The sequence below is a fragment of the Lepidothrix coronata genome, unplaced genomic scaffold, assembly GCF_001604755.1.
Source record: "Lepidothrix coronata isolate B3197 unplaced genomic scaffold, Lepidothrix_coronata-1.0 Scaffold19, whole genome shotgun sequence".
Lineage (NCBI taxonomy): Eukaryota > Metazoa > Chordata > Aves > Passeriformes > Pipridae > Lepidothrix > Lepidothrix coronata.
The window spans coordinates 1,654,083-1,675,362 of record NW_016690199.1 but is presented as its reverse complement, the minus strand read 5'-3'; the positions used below and the strand labels follow the sequence as shown (position 1 = coordinate 1,675,362).

The following is a 21,280-nucleotide window of genomic DNA, read 5'->3' as shown; positions in this document are numbered from 1 at the left end:
CTTTATTTTCATTCCACTTATTGCCCTAATGCTTTAAGTTACATGAAATGTTCTTTCAGCCTCAAGTTACAAAGCCACTGCTGGTGAGTTCACTCCCAAGAATAGTCTCCTGTGTAAAGAGTAAAACTTCAAGAACAATCATCTTTAGCAATTAGAACATTTTAATACTTTACCTTTAGCCTCTGTAGTCTTTCTTCCAGTATCGGTTTTGTTTCTGAGGGGTCAAAGCAGTCCTTCAAAGACAGCTGAGTGCTGCTGAACCAGTCATTAAAATTCTTGCACTGACCTGAAAAAAAGATACATTCCAATTTTCTTCATTAATTCTATCCTGTAAAAGAAAATCCTATTTAACATGAAGATTTCAGACAGTTTACAACTGTATTTATCAGTGCTACTGTCAAAGGTTGCTTTTCACTACAGAGCGTGTGACTGAGAATCCTGCAGCTCATATTTTTCTTACCCAGCATTAATTGACAATAAACCTACCTTTTCACTTGGAAGGGACAGTCTGTTATACACAGGAGTTTGGGTAAACAAGGCCCAGAATAGCCTACTGGCAACTTTTCTCATTTCCACAGAAATTAATATCACTTTAAAAATACATAAAGATACGAGACTACCTTTGGGCAGAAAACCCCAACTGCACAATTCTGTGTCTGCTTAAGACAAAAACCAATAACACTATTCGTTCTTGTAACTGAGTTTAAGTGAAAAATGACTGGAAAAAATGAAAACATTGGATTTCTGTATTTTTTAAATTAAATACTCTGACATTTGTTCCTGAATTATGCTTTACACTACTTTTATTTATTTTTTGAAACGTAAAAATAAGAAACAAAATACTTTGATCCAGACTGAGTTTGTTGGGATAAAAAGCCATTTTTCTGCAAATCTTTATCTTATTCAGAAGCTGAAGCAGCTTGAGCTATTGAAGCAGTTTCAAACCAATTAACTGCATAACCTTTAAGTCATTACAGTGGTCAGTGCAAACCTATAAAGGCACACAAACGTGAAATGTGTTTGCTTACGGTTCAAAACATCGATAAAGTGATCTTGAAGCACATGTTTCTTGTTATTAAATAAGTCAGTGACACATTTAAGCTGCTTATTTAATTCATCCACATCAGGACAATCCGTCTCCTCTTGGAGTAAAGCCACATGGTGTTCTTGTTGCAGAATTTTCTGATGTATCTCCTAAAGTTAAAAAATTAGGACAATTTTTAAAAAGAAAATTTTGAACTGCGAGCAGAAGTTCACTGTACAGAGATGCTTCAGTACAAGCCAGAGTTTTGCAAAAGGGTTTAGCCCTGCCAATGTGTCAAAATGATTTTTTACATTACACTGGCATTAACGAAGCAATCAGTTGGTAGATATAAGCACTAAACTCTCCTTGAGCAGTGTCCATTACCCTATATGCATACATAATCACACATTCACTCATGCATAGTTTGGCATCACACAGAATACAGATGTGAACAGTGATATAGTGTGTTCCAGAGCATATAATACCCAGAAGTTACAACGCCTTAGCTGCCATAGGCATTATTCCACCCCTGAATGCCTTATCCTGTATGTCAAGTCCCTGTGAGCTGAAAGATAACTTAGAGTGAGCTAGGAGAATTAATTAAAAGCTCTTTCTTCCAATGTCTGTGATCTCACTGCCCCCAAACACTAGTGGTCTGACACCCAGGGTGTACATATCCACTCTGCTCCACGGGAGGTTTCAATCTTGCCAGCCTAAACCTCCAAGCAGGGAGCTTGAGTTTGAGCAAATATCTGGCTGAAGTTGTTTACTGGGAGGTCCCCTTGCAGGCAGGCTCAGGTGGCACAAAGACATCCTCTGTATATTACCCAGTCTCAGAAAATACACAGCCCAGTATCCCCACTATTGCTTGAACATATCCTAGGTGGCATATGTTGTTGTGCCTAGGATTAACCATTTCCAATACCTGCCAGTGAAAACAGGCTTTTCTTTCATGTTTCTGGCATTTTAAGGGAATATTCAAGCAAGGCTCTTCACTTGAGTTATTCTAGCAGTTTACAACTCACACAGGACAAACACTTATGAACAAGAGAGAAATAATGAACAAATTAATTAAATATACATAATTTTGGCATGCTACCTCTAATTTAGTAAAGATCTCTAAGGTGTCTGAAGGAGATAAAGCTTTTAAAAGTGACTCAGTCATTCCAATCTGTGTCTTGGCCAGATCAAGGTCTCCTTTCAGTTCTGCTGTGTTCACGGTGAGTTCACTGGTCCCTCGCTTCGTTGACAAGAGCTCTTTTATTAGTTCCATTTTTTGCACAACAGATGATCTGATGACCTTAAAATTGGAAACAAACATACATAAATTATACCGGATTAAATTCCTAGAATATTACAAAAATCCATGATAGACATAAAAAGAAATTAAATTATCCAAAGTCCAGACATTTCAATCACAGTTTGTTCCAATTTGTTTCTGCTCCCACTCCACAGACTGAAAAATAATAGTATTTAAGCCCTGCTTTTCTGAGGACAAATAATCTCAGTCTGTCTTTATTAGCATATGTACTGGTGCTGCTTTATTAGCAAATTTATTTGTCGGTCTACTCCAGTGTCTACTCTGAGCTGGATTAAGGCTTTATATTCTCTTCAGCTGCCATGAAAAAGAAGGTGGCAGCTTTCTCTGTAGCACACCTCCCTGCAGTGATTCCATCAGGGCAAATTCCCCACAGTGACCCAAAAAACAGGCAAGGGCAACAGAGAGGTGGGGAGCTGTGGCTGGAGACTATTCACTGAGGAGCAACAGGTCCTTAACCTCATCCTTAAGGCTCTCACTGATTTGCACGAGGCAGGAACTCAGGGGGATCACGGCCACATGCTGAAACACCACCTCAGGGATTCAGGGCATCTGGTGTTCCCAAGGAGCACAGTGTGCACAGCACAAGGTTGCTGAGTCCTTTCCTAAGCTCCTTAGATCACTTTACCCAGTGAAACTCCTCTGAGTTCACTGCCTGCTAAGGATAAACACAGAAATAGCCCAACGGGGTCAAGCTCAAGGTGCATCTGAGAGATACTGCAAGCAGATGCTTAGAGAACTGCTACAGGATCAAGGCAGGGCTACCATGGTCTTGAACAGTGGAGGAGGATTTATTCTTTGCTGTGTGAAGTTAACACCAAAGGATGATGAGGTCCATTGGGCCTTGTTGCTGGCCAGTAGCTCAAAGCCAGATATCACTGATATTGGCCTGTTTCAGCAGGCCTGCAAAACAATTGGGTCAGGCCTAAGTCCCAACAAGGCACAGAAGTGACAGAGGTCTTTGTGTGTAAAATGACAGGTTTGGTTCTAACAGCTTGAGACAAACAACAAATGAAATGTCACTGCTCATAGCCAACAAAGTGTCTCCAAAACTCTTTGGGTAGATTTAAGTCAAACCAAGGAGTTAGTGTGGCAAAGACAATACTGAAGCAGGGCTGCAGGAATGAGTAATGACATTCCAGCTGTAAAAGCTTCTTCATACCTGCAGCTCCAGTGGAGGTTCATTACTATTCAGAAGTTCTTCTATCTCAGCCACAGTGTTGTCAAATTTCTGGAGTTTCTGCTCTTGGACTCGTAAGCATGCCTAAAGGTGGAAAAAACACATTGGTAACTATGTCTTCCCTCCCCAAAAACTACATTTCCATGTTTCTGTTAGAAAAATTACATTAAAATATTCTGATTCTGCATTTTGGCACGTAGAGCTGTCACAACTCATCCATTTCCTGATTTTCATTTTAGGAACACAAACATTCTTTTGTATTAGAGTCAGAAAAATTCTATATTTCTCAGGCAAAACAGTTGTTAATGCAAATCTAGCAAAAATTTAAAAATTCAATTATTTTGCTTCAAGTAAATTTGCAGGAAAATAATCTTAATTTTACATTCATTTCTTGCTGCTTCTGTTAAAGGGATATTCTCAGATGTTACAGACAAAGTCAAGAACTGGCATCCCAGTGATGGTATGGATCACACTTTGGTATGGATGGGATAAAATATAACACACGCTGTAAGCACTTTTTAAATATAAGTCCTCTGTATATTAAAAGACCTCTACTCATTTGAATGGATTTTGGAACAAGTCAGTAATATGAAGGTAAAATGCCAACTTCAACTTATGAACAGGATAATCACATTATCTCATAACCCCAGATCAATATTCCAAACTCCCTCAGGCCAAAGCATTCCTTTACAGCCTCTGTACAAGCAACCATCAAAATGTGCTGCAGCCCTTAAAAGAGTTTGCATTGGCATGCAGGCCACAGGAGAAAGGAGCACTTTTCTCACACTGTTTATACTGAAATTATCTTTACATACACAGTCAAATAATTAATTACTCTTCTTCTGTGACAGGTTTCTTGAAAACACATGCATCAGTGCTCTGCTGGGCGGTCACAAATGACCCCGGGTTTCAACCCTATGTAACATGACACACATTGTAACAGTTGGGGGGCTTTCTTGTAATTAACAGATGTTTCAGGATCAACAAAAAAAAAAAAAAAATTAAGCGATAAAGGAACCTGATGCCCTCTGCACTTGAAATCATTTTACAAAAATACCAACGCGCTGGGTTTATTTTCTCTCGTACTTTGCTTTTATAGTAGCTCATGGGAACGTGGTTTGTCTCTCTCTTGCCCTCTTCTCCTGCCTCCTCTGAGAATTACCCTCTCACACAGAGGCAGTGGAGTAACCTCAGCATAGCCACCTCCAGCACAGCCCTTCCTAAGCACGAGCAGAGTCACACCGGGGGCACGGTCACATCATGCCGGACTTGAGCAGCTTCCACGTTACAAAATGGCTCTTTAATGCAGTTTCCAGCTGGCGCCTTTTTGCTGGAGCCTTCAGGGACCTAAACTACCCCAGGTAAATTCTAACAATACACTGGTAAACACATTAATAATGTGACAAAATGTCCACCGCGGCAGAGTGGATATACCACTGTTTCCCTGTGAAGATCCATACACAAAGAACACCTTGGCATTTTCCTGCCCTGCAAATTAAAACAAATGAGCAGTGCTAACGGTAGGAGGAAAGCTGCAAATAAGCATAATAAAAAACAGGGCATCTGTAACTTGTAAACACTGAGAAAAAACTGCCTGCATATTTTCAAACAAGTGGATACAGGCTAGATATATGTCTCAACCCCACTCAAGCAGGAAATTATTTAGTAGACACCGGTTATAACCACAACGAAGCAGCACAACTGGTCTATTATGGCCCTAAAGTCAGAAATTAAAATATTTTCCCCTGTTTGTGAAGCTCTTCAATGCCACAGGCCCAGTGCATGTGGTTTTACACCCAACTGCATTCTGATATCAAGAATTAATGCTATAATCTGTGCAAAAAGGGCATGGGCAGCCCAGGCTCTGCTGATGTCTGCCTGTGTGCAGCCCTTGGAGACCCCCAGCAGCCAGACACTGCTAAGGCTGCATTAAGTTACACTGGGGAGCACAGTGGGACAAGGGGAAAATAAACCACTTCTGCAATCTCTTCCTGAATTGTGTGTTGCCCAGCTGTTTCTGATGCTCCAGTATCTTCACTGATTGGCAAGTTCTACCTAGAAAACTAATCATTATCCTAGACACACTCTTCACTTTCTTCTCTATGCACATGGAAATATGTGCACCACTGCACTCCAGGCTCAAGCTTTCCAGGCCTTCTCTTTGCTTATATTTATACAGCACAAATGAATGAGGGGGGGTTTTCTAATCTAAAGGAGTATTTGCAGTGCTGCACTGACTGAAAACAATTTAGTACACATATACATTATCTATGCATCAGTTTCCAAGGCCTGTTACCCCAATGACAGGCAATATCTTCAGTGAAACTACCCGTGCAGATACAACTGCAAATGTTACAACTTCCTCTGCTTTTCCAGTGCTGATATTCCTAGGCAATGTGCATGTTTATAGTCCAAAGTCCATATCATTACTGTATAAATGAAGGGTAAAAAATATCTATTCCAATTACCTTCAACTGCGTAAGGTCCTCTTCAGTCAGGCAACGGTCTTCTGCATTCTTGAGCTCTGCATTTGCCCAAGCCTCAATTGTGCCAGATAAACTTAGAAGTTTGTCCCACAAAGCCTGAGCTCTTCCCAAATTATCACAGTAGTTTTCAGTCTTTTCATTGATCTACCAGGAGATTGATAGAAAACACACACAGATTTCAAAAACGCTGAGTTATGTTCTAAAAGCAAAAGCCAGAACAATAAAAATCGGAGCAAGATGAAAACACCCACAAAAACAAGTGCAGCAAAGGGGGAAAAAAATTATCTCATGTCTTCACAGTAAACTGGTCATGGAGAAGATATTTAAATCCCTGCCACACATGTCATCAAACATACCAATCACAACAGCAGCTTGCCAGTTTTAAGGCAGGTTTAGGAAGGAGCCTTGCTCATTAATGTTTATCTACCCCCAGTAAATACCATCTAATCTCAGTATTGATGCACTGCTTAGATCGACAGTGGCAAACATTTCTCACCAAAAGCACCAGCATTGTAATTTTCCAGATTGTCTCCGAAGTCTAAATCCACAGAAGTTGTAATGGAAGCTTACAGATTCATGCAGAAAGCACAAATATTGCCTTTCTGCATTTCCTAGAATTATTTACTGCCAAGGAGTACCCACGACATAAAGCACCTGAGAGATCAGAAACATTACACCAGTAGACACTCTGCAAGCTTTGCTCTGGTAAACACTTGGATTTATCTCTTAAGAATCTCTGCCATATTGGACTTAATTTATTCCAAATATTACACCCGTGTCAGAATCAATTACTATAATGCATAACAGATAAGACCACCCTGATAATTTACTTTTTACATACATCCAGCCATCTGTCCACAATAACGTTAGCCTCATTCTCGAACGGAGGCTCCTCAAAGCTTCTCATTTTATTCAGCTGGAATTGCAGGTTTTTGCAGATCTGATTTATTTTGTCTACATCTTCAGAGTGATCATTAAATTCTTCTTTTGCCTCTTCAATCTGTGAAACAGACCACATGGATATTTACGAGCATGTTTGCTTATGACTGTTTATTCAGCAAAACAATTTGAACTGATGTGCAGTTCTTTTCATCTTAGAGAAACAACAGCATTACACAAAATAATCTATTTTGTACACTATAGTGAGACTAGGAATGCTTCCTGTGTTGTTATAACCCTGTCATGCCGACAGGAGTATTTCCCTGCTAGAAATCCATATCATTCTGTTACTGGCTGCAAAACAGCTGAGTGGGAACTATGGATAATTTATTTCTAAGACAGTCAAAATCACAGTTTGCTTTAAAAGTCATAAGTGCAAGATCCAAGGGGACTATACATCCATACACAGAACCTCGGTTACAGAGATAAACAATGCACAACATAATCATCTGAGACACTATTACAAGTCTAAAAAATACGACCTGGCATTCTGATCCTCAGGTTTTGAACTATTTAAAAAAAAAAAAAAAAAGCTTAAATCCTACTTAAACACAGACATCATCAAATATGTCACTGCCAGAAACTGAAACATCGGTTTTTCCTTTTTTCTGCTTAAACACTAAACTGCTCCTTTGTGTTTACTTGGAATGTCAGTGTTTACAAACAACATGGAAGCTTCCTGGAAAGGAAACACTGACCTCTAGTGCTAGGTACTTTGAAACCAGCAGCTCTCTTTTATTTCCCAGAGACATTCTGGGAAATTACATCTTCCCACGCTGCCAGCTGCTGAGCTCAGGGGAGGGACGGCAGAGCAGCTCTCACAAACCAGAACAAGGCAGAGGACCTTCTCTGCTATTATTTTATATAATCCTAAATAACAAATCATCAGCACTCAAGGACATGACTGCACTGTGCCACAGCAATTTCAGAGCATTCAGAGATTCTGAGAGTACGAATTGCAAAACTCAGGGTGAGGAGGAAGGGCTGTTACCAGAGAGGGTCTCCATACAAGCAGGGGCTGGGATATGCAGGCAATCTCCCCTGCAGCAGGAGCCCATGTGGTATGAGGTGCCACAAGTTTCACTGGTGGAACCAAGAAGAAACCCTGCTTCAGGGGAGGTGGAACACACAGACACCATCCCATTCCCTGAGGGAAGAAACCACTTACAGTCCTTCTTAAATTTAACCACCCCAGGCACTGCCTAAGAGTAAACGTTCCTGAATGATATAGGTGATGCCTCATCACAAAGCCTAAAAATAGGATCTGAACAAGCAGTTATATAACCCAGCCAGGAAATGTAAAACCTGTACAGTAAAATGGTCATGATGGACATGCTGCTCTTCCTCTAATCCAACTATATCCAGTGGTTGTATTCATTTAGCCAAGAAGCTGGCTGTCAAATTTTTTGTCTGAAAAGGTGGAAAACTTTAAACTAAACGAGGGGCTGTCCAGCAATACATGCTCATTCAGTATTACATTCATTACATTACCTCATCAAGTAATGTAAAAGCTACTGTAAATGTTTAACTGCTATCAAAGACAGCTTGGAGCAAAAACATTAGGACTTCATCCCATTTTCATACGAGATCATAGTTCTTCCATGGGGTTTAGACTTTTTTAAATCCCTCTCATTTAACAAAACCTTGATTCATTAAGCAAAAACAGACTTAAATCAACTTAAAACAAAATAAGTGTATAGTGTCTCTAAATGTATTTTGGAAGCCAAAGTGAAAGCAAGGTCTTAACATCTGCCCTAAAGGTTGAGGGTACAAGGACAACCCTACCTGTGAATGCTCTCAAGAAATGCTTTTCTTTCCACTAAGTTCTTGTTACTCACCTTTGTTATTAGTCTGTTCAAATTCTCCTTCCCCATGTAAGAAGTCTGCTGTGAAAGCACAATCTCCTGTTTCTGGATGATGCTGGTCAGATTTGTTTTGCAGCTCTGGTATTGCTTCAGGAGCTCCAGAACCCTTGCACACTGCTCCTGGCTATTAAAAGGAGACTTATTATTTATGTCCTAAGCATAAAACTGCAGCCTGAACCTCTTGTCTGCTTCCTTCTCCTACATTCAAACATGTGAGAAAAGGGGTGATGAACTGTACCAGTCATGAAGTCTGCAATACTGTGTGATACCTGGTGTGGCATTCAGGCAGTTTTTGGAATAAGAAATGCCATTCAACATCACATGCTTCTGATTCAACATCTAACTGTGATGAGATCTGAGCAGTTCTGTTAATATGATACTCTCCACCTGAAAGGTGAGCTCAGACACCAGTACACTGAAATACAGTTTGGAGGAGATATCACAACAACTTGGGTGGTGGACAGTGGGAGATGCCACTTCAGGACAGCCTTCAGTGGGATATGAAAACAGATTATTCCCACTGACACTGTGCATGCCAGGAGAATTAACCAGAACTGTGTCAGTCCATGCAAAGCCTCCAGGCATCTTCAAACAACATAATGGAAGGGCAGATGCCCTGGGTGATCAATCATAGCTTTTCCCAGTCCCCACTTGCACAGACTTATCAAACCAAACTACATTAGTCTTTTCCTGCATAAGAGACTGTTTTCCCAGCTGTCCTCTTCCATTTGTTTCAGTTTGACTTTTCTTTTTGAATGTGCTGGCATGAAACTCATAGCAAATACAGAAGACACATCATTCCCAGCAGCAGCCAGGTTTTTCTTTGGGATGCCAATTAAGTCCAACACTTCACTGCATACCTGCTAAATTATGAGACTGAGATGTCTTAAAAATATACAAAATTCATGAGCTTTGCCTACAAACTTTGACGTACAATTCTTGGTTTAGTGATAGTTTACACCCTCATAATGGTAACAATTTCTACTGTATCAATATTTCATTTACTTTAAAGAAAGGTCTAAGGCTTTTTTGTTGGTTGATTTTAAAAGCAAACTTCTTACTTGTACAATACTACTTTAAAATGTAGCTTTTCTCCTTACCATTCAGCAAGCAAGAGCTTTGTATCCTCCCATAACCTCTCTGTAGCTCTGCACTGCTCATTTGCTTCCTCTGCCTTTTCCTCATTGATCTGTGGGAGCTTATTAGCAATTTCTTGCATAGGTTTCATTTCAACAGCAGCACAGTCCAATTCCTTTTCCAATTCTGTTAATGATTTTATCCTTTATTAGAAAAAAATGAAATACAGCCTTATATTAAAGTAATTCTTTGATATGGTTCACAATGTAATTATTAAGTTCCCTAGAAATTCATCGTGAGCTCCACATGCTATATTAAATGACATCACAAAAAGTCTAATTTGATCTTCGGTTCACATAATTTGACACAGGCCTTCAGATGAGTTATGCTGACCTTAGCTCTTTGAGAAGGTAATCCAAAATCTTAAAAGGCAACTGGGTCTGTATGAACATAGTGAATCAGTTTGTATTAAAAGGTAAGTGCATGCTGTCTATCTTACACTTCAGAGTTTCAGATCAGTGCACAGCAAGGGGACCCATTTCCCTCTTTGACAGTTTTCTTGCTGAAAACTAAGATCACAACAATCAACCTCCTCCTATTTTTTCTTCCTCAGTGCTTCAAACATACACATAGAGAGCAACTCAAAAGAAAAGAAAAAATGGAGAAGGCTTCCTTACTTAGGCTGCAATAGAACAAATAAAGCTACATCCACAGCTTCTGCCAATGCTCCACAGATACTTCAAATTTCAGTGCTCTGAAGGGGCCCTCAAAGGGGCCACAGGCTGACTTGACTGAAATTATGAAATTAAAGGGCTTTAAAAAAGAAATCACCTTTTCTGAATAGCTGGAATTGTTGGATCCTTCAAGCCTATTTTGTTAATTCTGTCACGTAGATCCTGAATGTTTTTAAGGAGTTCAGTGTTTTTTCTGGAAAAAATCTCATACAAGTCTCTTTCTTCTGTAAGCACCTGTTCACTTGGGGGATCATAAATCGTATTTAGCTTTTCAGATAAAGTCAGAACAAGGTTTTCACAGCAAGTCTTTCTCCCACATTCAGCATCTTCCAAACAGATATCAACAGTTTTCAGGCGTTCATCCAAATGTTTGGCCTCTTCTGACATGTGAGAAACTTCTTGTGCAGCCTCTCTCAAAGCTTTTCCCTGTATTTCAGGCTGACCTGGGGGATCTGTGAGACATTTGATGGAAGACTGAATCTTTCTCAATGAGGCCATAAAAGCTTCCAGATCTTTAAGGACTGTCTCGCGGATCTGCATTTTATTGCTCATTTCTTCAAGCTGGTTTTGATAGTAAATCATAATTTTACTGGCAGCTTGCAGGTCTATTGGATTAAATTCATCCCTTGCTGAACTATCTAGGTGTTCCAACTGTTTGCACACTTCAATCTGATTTAATATGGATCTCTGTAGCTCCTGAAATTCAGAGAATGACCAACAGCATTAGCAAGTGAAAGAAAACATATATCCGGCACTCAAGTGAACCTATGACTGAAACCCAAATTATACTAGCAGCAAAACAAGTATGATAAACAGGGCAGTTAAGAAAGAAAACCTATTCTGGACTTCAGGGGAGGGAAGAAAAAAGAACAACAAAAAAAATCAAATAAAATGGTATTCCACACACAGGGAATTTGATCAGCACTACTGAAAGCCCAGCAACTTTTGCAGCAATCAGACAAGAAGGAGAGAAAGATGATGAGAGTCCTGGCACTGAAAGCAGCAGGCTCTCACAGCAGGACATCAGTCAGAGCACAGGCAAGCACGGCGATATTTATTACTCTGCCATCTTTTAAGTTCTTCATGTTATACTTTTGCAGGAGACTTACATGTATTTGAAAATCTCTTGGTGCAGTCTGTATGCTCTCTGGTTACAGCCCTCAAAGAGCAGTGTGTCAGTGTTGTGAAACTCCAGCTGTGCAGTGAGCTGGGCAAGAAGTCTGAGTCCTTCCAGCCTAAAATGGTCAGGCAGAGAGTGCACATGCTCTCTGCCCTACAGCTTGAGAGACCTAAACCCTACTTCACTGGAGAGCCAAGGGTAGACAAACACAAACTTTCAGTCCTGTGTAGCTGTCAGCCAAGAACAAAACAATATTCACCCTGCCTAATGGACCAGGGCCTAGGCTTTAGACACTGATAGCAAATGAACAATTACTGCATCCATGCAGAACTTTCAAATCAATCCCAAGGTGTGCTCAGATACTTCAGCAGATGTGACACAGGTAGTTTAGATAAGCTCACAAATTAACACCATACTATGTATATGGCTCCACAAAATGATATAAGGCAGGTGGGAACACTGTAAATCTGCATCAAAGGAAAGTCCTAACACAAGACAAAATGTTCATGATAATGTTTTTTACAGTAGAACCTACTGAGGGTCCCTGGCTGCCTCTACAGGAGCAATGACATTTAAAGCAAAGGCAGTAAAATGCTGTTACAGATTTTAGAAGGTTTAGGAAGTCTTGTCAGCAGTCCCAACCTCCTGAATGAAAATTCCATGAAACTCTCTACTTCCTAGACATTAAAACCTGTTCTGGCTAGGGTGTGGTCTCTGCATCCTCCCTTACCTTCAGTTCCCTATAAGCAAGATCACTGTTCATCAGATTAAACTGCTGGATGTCCTTTTTCTTCAGCTGCTGATCCAATTCAGAGAGAAGAATGGATTCATTTTCTATTGGCAAAACAATTTCCAAAGCAGTCCTTAAAGAGTTCATTCTGCAAGAAAGGTAACAAAGCATGAACTGGGAAGGCAAACAAGAAAAGTCACTCTCCATTTTACAGCACAAAAAGCCACAAAAATAATGTAATTGACTGTCTAACCGATCTAATCCTCCTCCTCCTCCTGAGGTCAAAGGAGTTTTTCTTTCATTAATGAGAAAAGCAGTGTGAATCGCTGTGAATTTAACCAGAAGATGAAAGGAAATAACAGCAATATATGGGAATATTGCACAGTGATGTTAGAAAGATCTGGCTCTCTGCTTCTTGGGGAGATTCACACTATCTGCCATGTGCATATGAACCAAGAAAAATTAAGAAAAACTTAATTTTACGCCATTAAAAAAGGTTAAAAGTTTGCAAGTATTTTCTGTAACATGCACTATTCCCTTCAAAGCACACACATTAGTTACAACGAACCATTCCTTAGCTAATATCATAAAGTGTTATTTTATACCTGGTACTTATAATATCCTGAAGCTCTTTCCACTCTCCTTGTAGCTTGTTTCTTGTCTCAGAGAGCGCAGCCTGCTGCACTTCAACCCCAAGATTTTCTAAGGTAGATGAGATGTTTTCCAACTGTGTCCAACCAGAACTGATTTCACTCTCTATCACCTAAGAGATAAGCAGCGCTAATTGCATTAACATGATCTTGTTTTTCTCAGTGGACTGGACAGTTCTTAAAACTACAGTCACAAGAGGCTCTTACAAAAACAGTGAAAATATCATCTGAAAGTAGGAGTTTCTATTGTCTTTTTTTCCCTTTAAGATTCCATTTTCAGCTGCATGCACATCTCTAGCAACTTTTCATGATGAAAATTTCCATGTCAGATGTATGCCTTGGCTACATTTTATAAAGGATTCAATAAATATGAGTCAGCTACTCTTACTTCAAGAATGAAAATATCTCCGCTTAGCTATGTTCAAAAGAAAAAAAAAACCAACCAAATACAGAACTGAACCAAGTTCTGAGATGCTAGTTAAGCTTTGTACTCCTTTCAAGCAAGGCCTTAAAATAGCAGTAATAAACCCTCCAGCATCAATACTGTGCCCTTTGTCATCCCCTTAAGGATCCCACAAATCTAATCAAGTCCGGAAAAAGTTCCATTCTGCACATACACCACTGCCACTTGGTGGTTCAACTCTGCTGACTCCTCCAGCCCTGAACATCTCTATCACTTACCACTCCTGCCAACAGAAAAAGCTGCTCTCCATAGTTTTTTTTCCCTATTTTAGCCTGCAGGTAACAAACCAAGAGCCACCAATTTCTTCTTTCAGCAACGCTTGAAAAACTCCACTGCTAAGCAGGAATGCAGTTCTGCTGAAACCCAAACTCTTGATCTCCCTTACACTTCTAATAAACCTGGTGACAAGGATGCTCTTTTTCCCTTGGCAATATATGTAAACACAGAGAGGTGAGGGCTCTACATGAGAAAGTAACAATTAGGCACCAACTACATTTTTAGAAGACAAATACTTACCTGTAGTTCAAGCAGCTTATTCTGAAGGCATGAAGTGCCCTTTATTTCATCAGTAAAGCCAGATGCTACTTTATCTCTGCTGATTTGTAACAGTTCCTCCAGGTTACTTCTTTGTATGTTATAGCTAAAGAAAGAGGCAATCACTTTCAGAGAGACTATTACTTCTAATTTAATGGAACATGGCAGGCTATGGGACTTGCTGACCAATAGATTACCATGCAAAATAAGCACAGTCTATTGCAAATACATATTTTGACGAAGTCTCAAATGAATGGGCACAAATGAGGACATATTAAAGAGATGAGATATTGCTCACCTGGCTAATTTTAAACTATGAATGTCTGCCTGCATTCTCTAAATTCAATTTTATGAATGTAAAAATGTTGGTTCTCTAAAAACTTGTCACAATTTTTTTACTTTACAATATTTGAAGTTATTAGTAAGGGGGGTACAGACCTTTCTGGCCCAAGAAAAGAGCAGAAGTAAAACTTCTACAGCTATAAGTGTTCTTGCTATAAAATCCTAATGTTTGAAGCATTTAGCAGCTGCAGTGCTTCCTTATCAATTACAGAGAAATATTAAGTAAACTGTAGTAGAAAGAGAACAGAATTCTGCACAGCAAAAGTGCACCCTATGTTTGATATATTCAATTAATCTGTGAATGTCTAGCATAGTATCATCTCCTGATACACATGTATTTTATTTTCTAAAAATTACCTCTCTAATAAAGCTGGTATGGCCAAATCACTGTCTTCCTCAAATTTCTCTGCACAGCTTTCTCCATTGTGATGTTTCACATCTGGTTCCAAAACTATATCTGCAGCGGGTCTTGAGGTCTAAGTAAAAATAAAAAGGTTAACAGTGACCTCCACATCATGCTGTGTAATAACACAGTGAAGCCTAACAGACATCTGTGAACTTCTGAAGGAAGGAATTGCTTGATGTGTCCCAAAGGAGATGAGAGATACCATTCATGAATACAAGATGTGTTTAAACTCAATCATGACCCCAAAGAGCAAATTTCTGAATACTTGCAGCCAGCTCATTCATTCTTTCCACAGATACAGACAAACACCTCCAAGTCTTCATTATTTTTCCCTCCCTCTGTCCTCTGAAACTTGTTCAAATTACTGGGACACTATAGGGGATTTCAATATGAACTCACCTTCTCACATGACTCTCATCTGAAAACCATTTTTAGCAAAATATCATGCAAGGTTGGAGACTCACATCTCCTTGGGATGCCAAGTCCTGTTCCTTGCATGTTAACTTTTAATATTTACTTAATCTACATTCACAAGTATAGGGGGGTTTTGATTTCTGTGATAGGCTTGAGGTCCTATCACAATGAAAATAGTAAGAGAAATAATCACTTTTTCCTTTTGGCAATGATCTCCCTTTGACAGAGCACTGTTCTTTAACAGTAAGTCTGGATTTCTTACCTCCTGTACCGAAAGGTTATCGATCTCTTGAGAAGAACCAGGCTCTTCTCCATTCTCAGAAGCAATAATGGAGCTCCTACAGTTCAAAAGAACGAATTATGAAATACAAAGGGAAAAAAGAAACCCTAGCCAAAGATTAAAAACATTGCAGCTGTGATGAAGGGTAATCAAACACTGTACTTGCTAGTTCATGAAACTTAATACTAAGTGTTTAAATGTACAGTTTGTCCACAGTAATGTCCACAGTAATGTCCTAGGTAGCACATTTACACTACCACAAAATCTAGCTGTATAAATGATTTCCATGAAGCTACAACACATTGTGCCCTCAGCCACCCACCCTTTCTGAGGTGCCTGTCCTATCCCAGCACGAGCCAGCAGCGCTGTGGAAGTATCTGCCACCATTTGCTGAACCTTTTCTAGCTTTTGTTCACAGTCAGCAGTGAGTGTCTGTATTCCTGGAACAGTTTCTTCTGACAGTCTTCCCAGTATTTTAAGGTCTTCTAATGACTTCTGAAGTTCCCTCAGGCTGCCTTCATGTGAAAAAGAGGCCTAAACAAAGAAAAATTATATAATAAACTCATGTTAATTCATGAGGATATGCAATTATTCACATACATTTTTTCTACTTCCACTATCCTCTTGGATGAGCGCACTTAAAAGTGTAAGCTGTCAAACCAAGAAAGAAACACCTATTTTTCTCTCAATTCTTTCTCAAACAGAGTCAGGACAGAAATCAGGGTTTCTGGCAACATGTTCCCCAGCTGTATTCACAAGACTATACTGAGTCTTGCTTGATTTTGAAATTCATTATGTTACTACAATTTTCACTACTTTGGTCCCAAAGCCTTCTTCACCCTGACATCAGATAGGCATGTCCCATTGACTGCAGAAAAAAAAATAGAATTTTTTAAAAATATTCCTCATCAATTATTATACTTATTAGGGTAAAATCCGGATATATCAAAATCTGAAAAAAAAAAGGGAAAAAGATACCATCTACTTAATGAGGAGTTAATTCTAAAACTATGCAAGAACACTAATATCTGCAGTCAAAAAAGGTAAAGAAATAATTTGGGTGGTCTCTTTGTTCTGTGTTTACATAACATAGAGCACAAGAGCCCTGTTTCACAAGAACAGGCTGCCATAATGTACCTAAAAAGGAGGAAGAAGGACAGCAAAGCATCCACAAAGAGAGGTAAGTGAGCAGAAAAAGAATGTCTCGGGTACCTCATGTTCCTTGATGAGCCCTTTGGTTTTATCCATACTTAGGAGTTTCTTCTCTTTGCCTAATTGCTTATTGATTTTTTTTAAAGTTGCATTAAATTTCTTTTTTTCCCTTTCTACCATGAGCTGGACATAGGATATAATTTCCTGACGAACAGCCTGCAAAATTGAAAACACATTGTTCCTGTGAGATGGTGAGACAGTGTTACACAGCAAATAAAAACCTCAGAACATAATGTAACAAAAAAAGGGTTTTTCTAAGATACCAGGCCTAATGAGAACAGACAGTGGATTCTTCTTCCTGTATTATCTCACCTCCCATCTCCTACGAACATCTTCTTCCACAACCAGCTTTTCATGATCAGATGAAATATTTTTCAGCTGTTCAGCTGCTTTCAAAAATTTCTCAAGAACTTTGTTGTCCAGAGCATTAAAAGCTTCCTGCAAAAAAGGCATCATAATGAAAAATAAACAGAACTGAATGTAACTTATTTACCTAATAAAATTACATCAGTAGCGTACAAAAGCTGTGCATAATGAATGTATACATTGCATGTATGGGCTGTGGTGGCCCTTGTGTTGGTGACTGCAAGAGCATTTTCCACCCCTGCACATCTGCAAAAGGTTGCAGACACTTTCAGTGTGTGCTTTATGGAGAAAAGCAGGTGTTGATCTTGCAACTCCTCTTTTAGGGGCAAATTTGACATAAAAGAAGAAAGATTAAAGTCCCTGAACTCAGACTCTTTTATAGGGAATCTATGTGGCCATGTCCCATGTCAGCAAGAGGGTGAAAGGTCTCCATCAGCATGATGGGACCCTGCAAGATGGCCTGGAGTGAAGCTCTGAGCCCCTCCTGGCACATGGACACCCAGGTCTTGCTCTGCAAGATGAGGCAACACAGATTTTGGGCACTTCCGTATTTTACATCCCTTTTAGAGATACACATTTTGAGACTGAACACTTTATTTATCAGCTACCCTCTGGAAAAAAAAGAGGAGATTCAGTATTTATTATCACGCTTTAAAGACCTGTCCAAGAATTCAAGCATGTGATTCTTGATGGGAATCTTAATTATTAATCAAGAAAAAAAATTGGTTGTAGTTCAGAACACGATGAGTTCTGATAGAATAATGGAGTAATTTAAGACAAGGCACTGAATAAACTGCCACACAGATTTATGTTTCTTCATTCAAGTTGTCTGCCAAGTTAATATACGCTGACAGTGCTAAATCACTACATTTTCTCAGCTAAATTAAGCTGAGAAAAGCATTAATAGCTACCAAAAAAAAAATCTGATCTTTTTCTCACTGTGGAACCTTAAGACTTCTAGAAACCACACAGCACTAAGAAATACTTAAATTCAGCTGGTTCAGAATACAAACCCACCTCATATCTTGAAATACATTCTTCTGGGCTTAATTTTTGACTGACAAGTTGCACAGCCTTTGAAATAGAGACCTCGAGCTCTTTCTGGGATTCTTCAAAATTAAGCAAAGCCTCCTTTTCTGATGGTCTCTTCTCAGATTTGGACAGCACGTTGTTCATGTCACCCATGACAGCCTTGGAAGAAAGAGACTCTTTTCAGAGCATGCTTGAGTGTCAGTAATTACATAAAGTTATTGCTTCATCACATCACTCAAGTTTTTCAAGTTGAGATATGATCTTTGAAATGTTCTAGATTTTGCCCTGGCAAAAGTCTGGGAGACTCATTCCAACAGTATAAAACCTTTTCTATTTTACATGACTGATAAGGAGTCTTCCCTATCACATAATGCTAAAATTAGAGATATCTCTGTGTGTACAAGGTGCAGTAACAAAAAAAAAGGAGTACCTCGATTTTGTCTCTGGCTTCTTTAATTCGTGCCTCCAGCCCAGTGGTGTGAGAATGCTGTTGAAACACCTCACTTGGAACATTTTGCATCAGGGATTGCAATCTCTCTTCTGCTGCCACAACTTGTTCTTGGCATAAGGTTCCTCTTGCAGCCAAACTCTGGTTGAAAAGAAACCATCAGAAGCCTTTACAGTGTTTATGTCTTTTTGTTTAAATGCACTGAATGACAAAGCCAGCCTTGATCATGGATGGTAAATATTTGGTCAAGGAAAAACCTTATATTCCAATTATGGTCAGTGTATTGCACTGCAAAATCTCTGTGAGGAGAGAAAGAAATTTGCTGCCATCCACAGGGGATTCTGTTTGCTGAAACAATTTCTTTCTGTCAATGTGATACCTCCCGTGTCTTTGCCTCAGAGCCAACATTCTCCCATCCAAACAGCTTTCCAAATGAATGTACAAATCACACACTTGGATATGCATTGTCTGGTCATGAAGTCATCCAAAAGTAAGCACATACCAAGGCTCGAATTTTCTTGTGCTATTCAGTACTAAAAGGCAGGAAGCAGCTGGGTATTTTGCATGCAGGAGCAGTGTGCCATGTTTGAATATTTATCATGAAATGTCCTTATTAGAGCTGTTCTGATCCATGAATATTCAACACATTTTCCTGTTTGAAGTTGTCAATTAGCATTCTTCTAATGATAATCAGTGCTTTATTCTGGTTCCTGACCTATTGGCACTGCAGGTAACAAGCGACCTGATCTCTCCTGCTCCCAGACATGGAGATACAATGCCAGCCACATTTCTGGAGGCTGTATTTCATGGTGTCTTTTGTTGCTTCATGGTTTTTAACAAACTAGTGTCACAGTGCAAAATGAGGCTTATTTTATAAACATATGCCCACGATTACACAAAGATGAGTAGATTCTTTTCACCATCTCACACTCCTAAATCTGTAAAATAAACACAATGCGAGAAGGCACAAACCAACAGTAAACTGATTCTGCTTCACAGTTATTGTAGGTAGATTTAATGAACTGAAGAGTATTTCTGTTTAATTACAGCAGTTAGACAAAGGAGCTTCAATGAAGCATCCTTCTGGTGGCCACCTTCACACCATTAGGTTATACAGGCCTTGGGGCAGAAACAGTAAAAGCAACATAAGACAGTGCTTCAGCTTCTCCAGTGCAAAGCTTGGCATCTTTGTTCAGTCTCATCTTCACTGGCAGGTGAAGAAAATAAATCAGACTTTGTATTGAAGTTGCTGAGTTCTGTACATGTATTTTCACCTGCCATCTGCTGGGGACAGTAATCCCTGGCAGAGAGATATGGGAAATAGAGACTAGTGGAATTTCTTGTTAGAAATTAATTTGTGCTTGCTGTGGATATTTAGAGCAACTGCCTATAAGCTGATATTCCCAAATTACCCAACATGCTGCTGAAAATACTTCAAGTATCCCAGTTTTTGACAAGTAAGCCTTGAATAAAGTCAAGTTGTCCCAAACCTTCTCCCTGCACTGGAGGGTAGATGATAAAAGCACTGTATCACCAGGAGAAATTCTCAAATTGTCAACTGCTCCAAGTGCTGTGCTGGACAGGAGTAATTAATATCACTCAAGAACAAGCTGCTGATCAGTGGCACCAACAGCACTTCATTGGCACCTGTTTGTTATCTGGACACACTGATGCTGGAAGATTCATTTACAGTTCATCTGGGAGCTGTCCTGAGAAATAATATCAAAGCACTGGCACTGTCTTGACTTTTTACCAGTGTTACAGCACAAAATCCACATAAATTTCTGCTTCACTGATGATGGTTCATTCTATCCCAGCAACAAATCTGTGCTGAAATATGAGAATCTGATTAATGAGTATTTTAAGCAGTATTTTCACCTGTAAACGTTCCTCTGTCTCAGGTTCCACAGGCCCCTCGTGACTGATCTTGCCAAGCAGACATCCAGTCTCTGCTGCCCACCTATCCACCTCTCCAAGGAGCTCTTCAATTTTCTCCAGGCTCCCTGGAAGTTCCTTGTTTGTCTGAGCAGCATTTGTACTCCCTTCTCCAAGCTATAAACGAAGAGCAGGATAAGATGTTCATTCCCATCATCAATTCATGGGTCTCTCCACTGCCCTCCTCCAACACAGTCACCACTTCGGTTATTTTCCAGCTTCAGCACCCAACAGGGATCAAAGGAGAAATAAATGCCAAACTTATTGGTAAATTAACAATGTGAGGCTCAGTTCCTCAACCTTGAGGGCAGGTGGGACAGTACAACTTCACCCCATATGTCTCCTCCCCTATAAGCAGCCACAGCCACATTACTAAGGAGAATAAACTCCTGGGCTGCAGCATCTCCCAGATCATGCCAGGGCATTGTCCAAGAGAACAATAGCTGATGTTGGCCAAATAAAGATCAGGAACTGTGCTAACAGTTTTATGGTACTGGCAGTCACAAGCCAGAGCACAAGCATTTGGCCTTGCCTTTTGATATTCAAAAAAAAATAATAAAATGTAATATATATGATAGGCATAATGTCCAAAGCAATGCCAGAAAATTAACTTCTCAAGTCCTTAAGACCTTCTAAGGTGCAAGAAGGCTCTCTCTCACTCATTCCTCAATGTATTTCCTAAAAGCATCTCTTATTAAGGGTTTCTTTAGCAAACTCTGGATTTC

General features: G+C 39.6%; 1 protein-coding gene across 3 annotated transcripts in view; it reads right to left on the bottom strand.

Annotated features, from left to right (window-relative positions):
• Nucleotides 1–21,280, bottom strand: part of SYNE2 (spectrin repeat containing nuclear envelope protein 2) — a 180,580-nt gene that overhangs the window by 116,659 nt on the left and 42,641 nt on the right. For all 3 annotated transcript variants that reach the window (XM_017807555.1, XM_017807558.1, XM_017807556.1), the window contains exons 18-37: nt 20,499–20,672; nt 18,603–18,761; nt 18,158–18,331; nt 17,087–17,212; nt 16,775–16,930; nt 15,885–16,096; nt 15,545–15,620; nt 14,820–14,938; nt 14,103–14,226; nt 13,079–13,236; nt 12,474–12,621; nt 10,721–11,319; nt 9,913–10,092; nt 8,786–8,936; nt 6,850–7,008; nt 5,991–6,152; nt 3,505–3,606; nt 2,124–2,324; nt 1,029–1,194; nt 174–286 (exon numbers count right to left, since the gene is read on the bottom strand). In XM_017807555.1, coding sequence (XP_017663044.1) covers nt 174–286; nt 1,029–1,194; nt 2,124–2,324; nt 3,505–3,606; nt 5,991–6,152; nt 6,850–7,008; nt 8,786–8,936; nt 9,913–10,092; nt 10,721–11,319; nt 12,474–12,621; nt 13,079–13,236; nt 14,103–14,226; nt 14,820–14,938; nt 15,545–15,620; nt 15,885–16,096; nt 16,775–16,930; nt 17,087–17,212; nt 18,158–18,331; nt 18,603–18,761; nt 20,499–20,672 — 3,459 coding nt within the window. The remainder of the gene's footprint in view (nt 1–173; nt 287–1,028; nt 1,195–2,123; nt 2,325–3,504; nt 3,607–5,990; nt 6,153–6,849; nt 7,009–8,785; nt 8,937–9,912; nt 10,093–10,720; nt 11,320–12,473; nt 12,622–13,078; nt 13,237–14,102; nt 14,227–14,819; nt 14,939–15,544; nt 15,621–15,884; nt 16,097–16,774; nt 16,931–17,086; nt 17,213–18,157; nt 18,332–18,602; nt 18,762–20,498; nt 20,673–21,280) is intronic.